Source organism: Pan paniscus, chromosome 15, assembly GCF_029289425.2.
Source record: "Pan paniscus chromosome 15, NHGRI_mPanPan1-v2.0_pri, whole genome shotgun sequence".
Taxonomy (NCBI): Eukaryota; Metazoa; Chordata; class Mammalia; order Primates; family Hominidae; genus Pan; species Pan paniscus.
Genome location: NC_073264.2, coordinates 104092253 through 104104314, shown reverse-complemented (window position 1 = coordinate 104104314; position 12062 = coordinate 104092253). Strand labels below are relative to the sequence as shown.

The 12062-nt window shown below is 56.0% G+C and overlaps 1 protein-coding gene across 5 annotated transcripts in view; it reads left to right on the top strand.

The window, feature by feature from the left end:
* Positions 1-12062, top strand: part of CDC42BPB (CDC42 binding protein kinase beta) — a 128013-nt gene that overhangs the window by 108374 nt on the left and 7577 nt on the right. For 4 of the 5 annotated variants that reach the window (XM_034938206.3, XM_034938204.3, XM_034938205.3 and 1 more), the window contains 8 exons: positions 1321-1457; positions 2019-2158; positions 4182-4263; positions 5299-5515; positions 6270-6332; positions 7502-8098; positions 11666-11763; positions 11880-11964. In XM_034938206.3, the coding sequence (XP_034794097.1) occupies positions 1321-1457; positions 2019-2158; positions 4182-4263; positions 5299-5515; positions 6270-6332; positions 7502-8098; positions 11666-11763; positions 11880-11964 (1419 nt within the window). The other variant, XR_010109841.1, reaches the window with a different exon arrangement.

The window sequence follows — 12062 nt, the reverse complement described above, 5'->3', positions numbered from 1 at the left end:
TGTTCTAGAAAATCAGAGAGGAAAAGTAATTGTGTAAAACCTTCCACTGTCAAATTATCTAAAGATAACCACAATTATTTGTCTCTGCTTCTGGTCATCATTCGTATTTTTTTTCTTTTTTTCTATTTCTTTTTCGAGACAAGAGTTTGACTCTGTTGCCCAGGCTAGAGTGCAGTGGCTCAATTTCAGCTTACTGCAACCGCTGCCTCCCAGATTCAAGTGATTCTCCTGCCTCATCCGCCCAAGTAGCTGGGGACAGGCCCACGCCACCATGCCTGGCTAATTTTTGTGTTCTTAGTAGAGATGGGGTTTCGCCATGTTGGCCAGGCTGGTCTCGAACTCCTGACCTCAAGTGATCCACCTGCCTCGGCCTCCCAAAGTGCTGGGATTACAGGTGTGAGCCACTGCGCCCAGCCCATCATATTTTTAAGGCTGTATCTTGTGCTCTTGCGCTGTGCTGGGATTCGACATGCTCTTACCCCCTCAGTGATTGCCCCATTTCACAGATGAGCAACCACCCCAAGCCACCCAGTGCTGTGGGAGGGTCCTGGAGCCCAGGCTCGCACTGGCTCTGAGCACTCACGCCTTCCTGACCATGGGTCTGTGAACAGAGATGCCCTTCATTCTACATTATAGCAGAAGCATTGTTTTTTGTTATTTCAACTCATGCACGTTTTGATTGGCTGCCAAGACCCCACGTCCCCATGACCGCTGGCCTGAATTGCTGTGTAGAAACTCCCCCGTGTGGGAGGCGGCCCGGGCTGGCAGGGACAGCATGGAAGCAGGCTTCTGCCATGGGCCCTTTCCCTGTGCGCATGCTGAAGACGCATTCATGCCAGAAACCCTGAGCTTTTGTGTGGATTCTGCCTTGCAACTGTTCTTACCTTTTTGGGTGTCTGGACTTGATGTGAGACTTGATCATTATTTTTTGTTTGTTTTGTTTTATTTTGTTTTTTTGAGATGGAGTCTCGCTCTGTGGCCCAGGCTGGAGTGCAATAGTGTGGTCTCAGCTCACTGCAACCTCCGCCTCCCAGGCTCAAGCGATTCTTCTGCCTCAGCCTCCCGAGTAGCTGGGATTACAGGTGTGCTTCACCACGCCTGGCTAATTTTTGTATTTTTAATAAAGGCGGGATTTCACCATGTTGGCCAGGCTGGTCTCAAACTCCTGACCTCAAGTGGTCTGCCCACCTCGGCCTCCGAAAGTGCTGGGATTCCAGGCGAGACCTGGTAATTATTAAATTGCCTCCTCAGGGCATAGGTTCTGCAGTGACTTCTCTGTAGGCAGCAAGCTTTGAAGGCAGTGTTCTTGCTCTCTTCCAGTGTGTTCCTTTGCTTGCCACGTGTCCTGCAAAGACAGTGCCCCCCAGGTGTGCCCAATACCTCCCGAGCAGTCCAAGAGGCCTCTGGGCGTGGACGTGCAGCGAGGCATCGGAACAGCCTACAAAGGCCATGTCAAGGTAGGCGGCTTCATCTCCACCCTCAGCCCTCGGTGCCTGTGAGGTGCAGTGACCAATAGCCATGCCCAGCCACTCTTGAAAGCAGCCCCTTGCTGTGGCAGGTGGCCCTGGTGCCAGTCCTAGGGGGCTTACCCTCCTGGGCACTGAGGCCATCAGGTCGGCGCAGCCGCTGTTCTGAATGGCCTGGGCATCCTGAGGCCTCCACGCAGACGCTCACTCAGAGTCCATCCTGGGCTGAGTGTCCAGCCAATGGGCAGAAGCTCAGTCTGAAAGCCACTGTGCCAGGCCCACCTCTATGAGACTGTCAGGCTGTGTATACCACAGCACCCTGCATGGGGTGGACACAGCGTTGGCTGAGCTGCCAGCTTTCCCTGGCACCGTCTGCTGCCACGCATGGACCCCTCCCCAGCAACGCCTTGAGCCTTCTTGGGCAAACATCCCTCTGTCCAAACAGCTCTGCCGCCAGCCTGGCAGCTGGAAGGAGATTGTGAACGAGTGTAATGGGGCCTGGCGGCCTGCCTGGCCTGGTGGAACGTGGCCACTGTTTGTTTTTATTCATAGGTCCCAAAGCCCACGGGGGTGAAGAAGGGATGGCAGCGCGCATATGCGGTCGTCTGTGACTGCAAGCTCTTCCTGTATGATCTGCCTGAAGGAAAATCCACCCAGCCTGGTGTCATTGCAAGCCAAGTCTTGGATCTCAGGTCTGCGTTTGGGCAGCACTGTCCTTGCTCTGTGAATCTTCCTCAGCTATCTTTAGCCAAAAGGATGGTGTGTTCCTTAGTAGTCTTTCACCTCATTTGTACTTCACCTGCTTCATTATTGTATGGTTGCAAAAATGGGTACAGCTTAGTCATGACTTCAGGCGCTCACATGCGTATGAACAGACATGCATACGGGCCTACGTGCGCAGGAACGGGAGCGCTGTAGACGCTTCCTGCCTCGCATGTGTTTGCGTTGAGAAGTTTGCCACAGGGGAATTAATTTAACATAAGAAAACCACATGCCCAAGAACAAGCAGAAGATATCCCAGAGAAAAGCCACGCGGCCCACAGCCGTCTGTGCGTTTTAGAGACCGCAGCAGGTGCTGGCGTGTGGAAGAAGTCTGGAGCCGTGGGCCATGTGGGTGTGCGTGGCCGTAGCGTTTGCTATGTGACCCTGTCTCAGTGCCACCCAGTGTCAGCTGCAGGAGCAGGCGGGGCCTCCTTCCCACTTCCTCTTAGAGTTGACATCTGTGGCTCATCTGTTAGTGAGAAGAGGACAGTGGTCATGTTACTGGCATGTGGAATGTTGTTGTGAAGGTAAACGCATCACTAAGAGGCCTAGCTCAGCCCGGGGCCTGCACACGGAGCCATGCTACTGCCTTTGTGTCATCTCTGTGCTGTGCCCATGCACCGTCTCTTGTGTGGTGCACACGGGACTGCTCTGGGCTCAGGCCGGGGCTGGGTACTCCATCTGTAGCATTGGTTCTTGGGGACAGGGCTGCTGGGTGGGTACCCTGAGGACAGCGAGGGTGAGTCGGCATCACCTGGCAGCATACTCCACTTTCCATGTCCCTCCCCCCGGGGCACCCGCCAGTCCCTGGCTGTGCACAGGTGTGCCCCTGGCCTGGTGATGAAGGGCCACTGGTGGACGAAAAGTTGGCATGAGCCCAAGTCAGGGGCCCCATCGGAGGGCTCAGCACTCTTTAGGGAACCTCTTCAGAACAGCACTTCCACACTGATCCCATACCCCGCTCCCCCTCTCACCTCCACACCCACCCCACCCCCCCACCTCCAAACCCACCCCCCACTCCCCCTCTCACCTCCAAGCCCACCCCCCACCCTCCCCTCACCTCCACACCCACCCCACCCCCCCACCTCCAAACCCACCGCCTGCTCCCCCTCTCACCTCCACACCCACCCCCACTCCCTCACCCCCCCACCTCCAAACCCACCGCCACTCCCCCTCTCCACACCCACCCCTCCTACCTCTGCACCCACCTCCGCACCCACCCCACCCCCTCACCTCCACACCTAGCCCCCACTCCCCCTCATCTCTACACCCACCCCACTCCCTCTCACCTCCACACCCACCACTCCCCTCTCACTTCCAAGCCCACCCCCCACTGCCCCTCACCTCCCTCCAAACCCACCCCCCACCCTCCCCGTCACCTCTCCACCCACCCCACACTCCCCCCCTCACCTCCAAACCCACCCCACCCCCTACTCCCCCATCACCTACACCCTCCACCCCCTACTCCCTGTCTCACCTCCACACCCACCCCCCTACTTCCCCCTCACCTCCACCCCCACCCCACCCCCGACTCCCCTCCACCTCCACACCCACCCCCCACTCTCCTGTCACCTCCACGCCCACCCCCCACTCCCTCCCACTCCCCCCTCACTTCCACACCCCTCACCCCACTTGTCCTCTGCACTTGACTGTGGAGGGACTGCCTGGCTGTGCCAAGTGCAAACCGAGTCGTCTGTAACTGGCATAGTCTGGAGGCACCAGCACAGTGGGGATGAGGCTCCGGGGCTTCCCTTGCGGCATACCTAAGCCCTGAAACACCTGCCAGAGTCTTGAGTTGTTTGTTGGCCCTGCCCGTGTTTCTTACATCTGGGGACCCGCCCTCCACTGCAGAACACGGTGGTGGAAGGACATGGCAGGGCAGGGCAGGGCGTGGGAGGGCCTTGGGTCCTGTGCGCGTGTCTCCCAGCGGGGTCAATGTTTCTTTCTTACCAGAGATGACGAGTTTTCCGTGAGCTCAGTCCTGGCCTCAGATGTCATTCATGCTACACGCCGAGATATTCCATGTATATTCAGGGTATGAATTTTTCATTAATCTTTTTAACAAAGCACATGGTTAAAACTGATTGTTCCAGGCATGTCATTGTGCTGCGGCAGCCATCAGCGCACCTCCAGTGTGGCCCTCGGGTCTCAGCCTCCAGTCTGGCTCCAGGTCCTTGTGCGTCCCGTCCTGGCCAAGTAGCAGCCTGTGCCCGTCTCGGGGAGCCTCCTGGCTGGCTTCTTCCCAGACACCCCTCTTCACTGACCCTCCCTTCTCCTACATCTGAAACTCCTCTTCCACTCAGTCCACGTCCCGGCCACTGTCCTCACAGCGTGTGCACTGCCAGGCGGGCGCTGTGGCGGGTTAGGCATGAAGGTGCCGCTCCAGTGCCCCCCAGCCAATTGGAGCCAGCGTTTTTGTTGACTGAGTGAGTGCTCCCTCACTGAGTTAGTGTTAGACATTGTAGCATTAGGACGTTCCTAGAAGACTGAATTGGGGAAAGAAACCCTTCAGCCCCCTCCACTGGGAATTTTCTTATAAACAGCAAAATTTTGATAACAAAACTAAGTCTGTAAATTAGCTTTTACTAAATCACAGCTCTATTCAGAAACAACCTGTCATACACAGTACAGGAAATTGCCATCATTGTTACTGGAACGATGGTCATTTGGTAGCATGCGTGCTCAGAGGCTGCTCACAGGGAGGCATGATTTGGGCCAGTGTTTTTGAGATCTGCTTTTCTTGGACACATTTTCAGAATCTACTTTTATAATGATTATTCAAGAAAGCAGATTTAAAGTAGGCAGCTACTCGTAGTTTTGACAAAAGCAGAATTAACGAAAATGGGACCAGGAAGCGATCTCACGGGGCTGTTTAGAACCCCGCCCCTTCCGTGTCCTGCCGCAGGAGCCTCTGCAAGGCGCCCAGCGAGGTGGAGTCAGGGGTCCCTGCCTGGGAAGCACATCAGCCCCCTTTGCTCCTGGGGTGCGTGGCTCCAGCAGGGCTGTGGTAGCTGTGTGCGGCTTTGGCGTTTGATGACTTCTCTCTTCTCTTCTGTTTCCTGTCATGAAGGTGACGGCCTCTCTCTTAGGTGCACCTTCTAAGACCAGCTCGCTGCTCATTCTGACAGAAAATGAGAATGAAAAGAGGAAGTGGGTTGGGATTCTAGAAGGACTCCAGTCCATCCTTCATAAAAACCGGCTGAGGAATCAGGTCGTGCATGTTCCCTTGGAAGCCTACGACAGCTCGCTGCCTCTCATCAAGGCCATCCTGACAGCTGCCATCGTGGGTACGTCCCAAAGGCTGTGTCCTTCAGGTGTCTGAAGCAACAGCACTTCTGGCAGCGCTGCAGTGCCCATCTGAAAATCAGATGAAGGTCACAGGTCCATTTGGGTTTGTAGACAGTTTCTCCATGCATGTTAAGAAGCAGACGAGGCCGGGCATGGTGGCTCACGCCTGTAATCCCAGCACTCTGGGAGGCCGAGGCGGGCGGATCACAAGATCAGGAGGTTGAGACCATCCTGGCTAACACAGTGAAACCCTGTCTCTGCTAAAAAAAAAAAAAAAAAAAGAAAAAAGAAAATACAAAAAATTAGCTGGGCGTGGTGGCGGGCACCTGTAGTCCCAGCTACTTGGGAGACTGAGGCAGGAGAATAGCATGAACCCAGGAGGCAGAGCTTACAGTGAGCCGAGATCACACCACTGCACTCCAGCCTGGGCGACAGACCGAGACTCCATCTCAAAAAAAAAGCAGATGACCTGTGCGGACAGTACAGTCGGCCCCGGCTAAGCCTGAGGGTCAGCTCCAGGAGCCCCACACACACCCAAATCCTTGCGGACTCAATCCCACAGTCAGCCGGCCCTGTGGAGTTCGTGTAGACAGAAAGTCACCCCCGATACTGAAGTGTCACATCCCTGGAATGCTGTATTCTCATCCACATATGGTTGAAAAGTATCTGTGAATGAGCCCACCCACGCATTCAAGCCCATATTGTTCACGGTCAGCTGTACTGACTTTGTGTATGTTACTTACCCCTCCACAGATGCAGACAGGATTGCAGTCGGCCTAGAAGAAGGGCTCTATGTAATAGAGGTCACCCGAGATGGTGAGTGAGCAGGGCGTTTCCAGCCTGGGATGTCACAGGCCCAGCCTGGCCTCTGCAGACAGCACAGGGTCAGTAGCTCCTAAGGGTTAAGACAAATGCGCTTGATGAAGGCACCGGAGGGGCCAGCGTGCCATGAAGACCAGCATCGAGTGCATGGCGACGCGGCGCTAAGTTGCGTATCACATCCATCGAGTTCTTCAAGGGGAGCACTGAGCGGGGGTGGGGGGTCAAGGAAAGCCCCCTGGGAGGAGGAACAGCTGCAGCTTTCCCACATGTGCTGAGGCTTCACTTGAGAAGCTTTAGTTTCTTTGCTTCCAATTTTGACACTTCAGTCTTCCCAGCGAGGAAGGGCAAAGGTATCCTGGCATGCACCCGCTCCACAGCCCTGGGTCTAGGAGCAGAAACGTCAGGAGACTGGAACTGGCCATGGGCAGGGGGCAGGGGCCGGGGGAGCATCCCTCAAGGAATCCAGCGACATTTCATGTGAGCCGTAGTCCTTTCCCGACAGACCCAGCATCTCTGCATGTGATGGCCGTGGAGCCAGAAGGGCGGGGCAGCCTCTGGGCGAGGCCGTACCCTGGCAGCTCTGTGGGGAGATCTGAGCAAGCGAGGGGCTTGGGTTAGCCTGGGGGCCGTGTGAGGGCGGCGTCTTCACTGGGGGCCGTGTGAGTGTGAGGGCAGTGTCTTCACTGGGGGCCGTGTGAGGGCAGCGTCTTCAGAGGATTTGTCTCAGGGTCCCAGCGGGTTGGGGACAGCTCTTTGTCCCTCATGTGCAGCGTGAGGGGCCCTCTGGTTTGGGGATGAGCTGGAAGGAGGCCCAGATCACCCCAGGGCCTTGCTGCGCGAGGACCCAGGTGGAAGCGCTGCCCAGCTGGAGCCCTGGTGCACTGAGGGGTGTGCACAGCAGCAGAGCAGAGGAGCCTTCGGACCAGCCCCCGAGGCTGCCCCAGGAGCGCGCTGTGGATGTGGGGCAGCTTCTCCGGGGGGCGCTCAAGCCACTGGCTCTGTGGGCAGAGACAGGCTCAGGGCCGGGCTCAGGCTGTGCACACAGGAAGGGAGCCCAGGGGAGGGCCCCAGAGTGTTCCAGGCAAGTCTTTAGCCAAGGCCGTCAGCCCCTGGGAGCTGCTGGCTCTCCCGTCGGCCTCACGCTCTTGTCCTCCTTGCCACAGTGATCGTCCGTGCCGCTGACTGTAAGAAGGTACACCAGATCGAGCTTGCTCCCAGGGAGAAGATCGTAATCCTCCTCTGTGGCCGGAACCACCATGTGCACCTCTATCCGTGGTCGTCCCTTGATGGAGCGGAAGGCAGCTTTGACATCAAGCTTCCGGAAACCAAAGGCTGCCAGCTCATGGCCACGGCCACACTCAAGAGGAACTCTGGCACCTGCCTGTTTGTGGCCGTGAAACGGCTGATCCTTTGCTATGAGATCCAGAGAACGAAGCCATTCCACAGAAAGTTCAATGAGATTGTGGCTCCCGGCAGCGTGCAGTGCCTGGCGGTGCTCAGGGACAGGCTCTGTGTGGGCTACCCTTCTGGGTTCTGCCTGCTGAGCATCCAGGGGGACGGGCAGCCTCTAAACCTGGTAAATCCCAATGACCCCTCGCTTGCGTTCCTCTCACAACAGTCTTTTGATGCCCTTTGTGCTGTGGAGCTCGAAAGCGAGGAGTACCTGCTTTGCTTCAGCCACATGGGACTGTACGTGGACCCGCAAGGCCGGAGGGCACGCGCGCAGGAGCTCATGTGGCCTGCGGCTCCTGTCGCCTGTAGTATGTATATGTTTTCTGTTGCATATCCCTGTTGCTGCTTTTCCCACCGACAGTCAGCATGTGTTCGATTTTGCTTTGGTTTGTCTTCCAGTCCCTTAGTTGAGTAGTCACAGAGCATCGGGAGAGGTGGGCCCCGTGCCAGCCCGCAGCAGAGAGCATGGTTCAGATCTCACGTCTCAGACCAGCAGTAGGCGGGCTCAGCAACCTCTCTCCCTGAGCACATGGGGCCGGTTCTTCCAGAGGCCTCAGCAGAGGACCCCGTCGGCGGGCATAGGCCCCTGGGCAGAAGGGCTCGGCGAACCGAGAACGGGGCGTGGCATTCATCTCTCATTTAAAAGGCCTTCCTCGTGATAATACGGAAACTTACACAGTAGTAAAGACAAGCTTGAGGGGTTTTGGTGGCCAGAAAATAATTCACCTCTGGTGTCTTAAGTTACAGTCCCTCTAAGGACAAGTATTTTCTGAAAGTGGTAGGGGCTGTTTTTCAAACAGTTGGGTCACTGAATTCGCCTAGTTGGCATGACTTTCTCTATGAATGGTGGCACTGGGGAACAAGTAGGACCAGTGGACACTTCCCGACTGGCCCGCTGTCCGATTGCTTTTAAAACCTTAAACCGGGTGGAGAGCGGTGGCTCACACCTGTAATCCCAGCACTGTGCGAGACTGAGGCAGGAGGCTCACTTGAGCTCAGAAGTTCAATACCAGCCTCATCTCTACTAAATAACAAAATATGGCTCACACCTGTAATCCCAGCACTTTGGGAGCCCAAGGCAGGGCGGATCACGAGGTTAGGAGATCGAGACCATCCTGGCTAATAGGGTGAAACCCCATCTCTACTAAAAATACAAAAAAAAATTAGCTGGGTGTGGTGGCAGGCGCCTGTAATCCCAGCTACTCAGGAGGCTGAGGCAGGAGAATCGCTTGAACCCAGGACACAGAGGTTGCAGTGAGCTGAGATCGCACCACTGCACTCTAGCCTGGACAACAGAGCGAGACTCTGTCTTAAACAAACAAACAAACTAGCCAGGCACGGTGCCACATGCCTGTAGTCCCAGCTACTCAGGAGGCTGAGACAGGAGGATTGCTTGAACCCGGGACGCAGAGGTTGTAGTGAGCCAAGATCGCGCCACTGCACTCTAGCCTGGGCAACAGAGCAGGACTCCATCTCAAACAAACAAACTAGCCAAGCACGGTGCCACATGCCTGTAGTCCCAGCTACTTGGGAGGCTGAGACAGGAGGATTGCTTGAGCCCAGAAGATGGAGGCTGCAGTGAGCCATGATCACACCACTGCACTCTAGCCTGGGAGACAGAGTGAGACCCTGTCTCTTAAAACAGAAAGGAAACCTTAAACCTCAGAATCCCTCTGATCTATCAGAGTGGCCTGCACCATCAAATCCACAGATCAAGAGGAGGCCGGGAGGAAGACGAGCCGCGCATATGGGGGTCACGGGCCAAGAGTTGGGGAATTACATTCTCCCTCAGTTACCTGAAGCTAAACCCCTTTGTCTGCCCCATTGTCAGCCTTGCTGAGACGGCATCATACCCAGGGCGTCGTGGCTAGACACCAGGCCTGTGAGGTGCACGGCCAGCTCCACCCACGGGCTTACTGCAGTGTGTCCCGGCTCCATCCCGATGGCCACACCACAGCAGACGTGTGTGGGCAGTGGGGCTGGGCCGTGGGCCTGCAGTGAGGTGCAGGAAGGGGCCAGTCCCGCTGCCTCAGCACCCCTTGTCCTGGACTCTTACCCCCCAACACCCTGTCCTCTTCATAGGCAGCCAGCACAGGGTTTAAAACCACACAGGATTTACATTTTTGCAAAGCATAACGTTGAAGAGGGCCCAGGTCACTTAGTGCAATGTGTTTATAATCCTGGCCACACGTGTCTGGCGTAGACACCTGAAGTTCCCGGGTTCTCCGCCTTGGTGGGTCTTCTCTCCTGCGGGCACAGTGCAGATGCAGATGAGTTTCAGAGCTGGTCAAAAGTAATTCCATCACCTGTAGGATGCAGAACTGCTCATTCTGCACCCTTTGCTAGCGCCCTGTGTGGGTGGCCTCCCCTGCCCCTCCCCATCCCTTAGGGCAGGTGTTATCAGCCCTGTTGGAGAGGAGGCAGCTGAAGGCCACAGGGGCCGCGTGCTCTGTATCAGTCACATGTCACATCTGTCAGGCTCCAGAGCCCATGTTCTTTTCACTAGAATCTGTTTCACTAGAATCTTTGCACTGGGCATCTGTTTATCACTGAGTCAGCAAACTAGACTTCTTCCTGCTTCCTTGCAAGCGAATCCCCACATACTCGGCAGGCAAGGGCCTTCCCAGAAGCCCGTGTGGAGAGTGGTTCCCTGAAGGGCAGTTTCTGGGGCTGCTTTTGACTTGGTTCTCAGAGGCCTCACAGGTGCATCTGAAATGCTCCTTCTGAGACAGTTTGGTGACCAGGCCAGTATCTTTTGTCTTTTTTGCAAACCCTGTTTGATTTCCCTTTTTGTATTCAGAAGAAAAGTCCTGATCTTGTAGCCTGTTTGGAGTCTGTGATAGAAACAGAGCAGAAGGCTTTTAAAATGCATCTTCAGACAGTGAGGTGTGTCCTGATGCAGGATTAATCTTGAACTCCGGAGGCAGAAGAGCCAGGAAGGAGCACTGAGCTGGAGCTCTCTTGCATTTGGGGCTTGCCGCCTCCCAGCTCTGCGTTTCTGCAAGCTGATGGCCAGGAGCCAAGCCACGCTGAGGGGCTGTGGGGGCAGTGAGCGTGCCACCCACGCAGAGGGACTGAGCGGAAGACGCACCCCGCTCCCCCGTCGTGTGGCACAGCTGTGTCACTGCTCTTCTAAACGTGGAGAAAGCCCCTTAAACTCCAAATGGCCAAAGGCTTCGCAGTCCTTGGTCTCACATCCGTGGCACCTTGGGTGGAGTTGCTTCTGTAAGCCAACAGATGAGCAGGTGAGGAGCACAGCGCGGACCCCAGAGCTCCCTGCAGGATGCCCTTAGCCTCGCTTGCATATGCCCTCAGACCAGGCTGCAGAGGGGCTTCCCACGCCCCCATAGCACGGGTTCCTAGGGGGTCTAGGGTCATTAGTGTGGAGGGCAGACAGGCAGGGTTGTTGCCCAGAGGTCAGCAGTGGTTTCTGTGTGGTTTTTAATACCTACCTGGAAACCGGACTTGCCATCTCCTACGGAAGAATTAGCCTCACCATACTGAACAGTCAGCCCCTACCTGAATTTCCAAAGTGTTGAGCCTGAATTAGTAGCTTTCAGGATAATCACATCTCATGAGAGCTAAATGAAAAACCAGACTTTTTAAAAGTCACCTTCAACATCTGTACTGTAGTATTCAAAATATTAGTTACGGAAGTGATTGTGGAGCATTTAAACATTCGATTGTGTTTGTTTAAACTTTGAAATGAAGATGAATTCCAGAGTGGGAACATGAAGTCTTTGGTGACGTGAACCAGCTGAGGGCAGTGCTGCCGCCTCTGCACTTGTTCAAGTGCCAGGGCTTGGCCTCCGGCCCGAGGGCAGGTGAGTTCCTGAGCCACTGTGGCTCACCCCGCCCTGCTCCGTCTGCGCTAGGTTGCAGCCCCACCCACGTCACGGTGTACAGCGAGTATGGCGTGGACGTCTTTGATGTGCGCACCATGGAGTGGGTGCAGACCATCGGCCTGCGGAGGGTAAGGCGGCCTCGGCGCCCTCCTGTGCGGGCGGGCTTCTCCCGGTGCGGGCGGGCTTCTCCCAGTGCAGTCTGTGCGTGGCCGCGCTTACTGTCCCTCCCTGGTTTCCAATCCAGATAAGGCCCCTGAACTCTGAAGGCACCCTCAACCTCCTCAACTGCGAGCCTCCACGCTTGATCTACTTCAAGAGCAAGTTCTCGGGTGAGCCTTCCTCTGCACCGGGAGTGGAGGGAAGGGAAGTCGGAGGGGCGTGTGTCCCTGGTGCCGCAGCACCGTCACCGCACGCTCTGCTTCTGCAG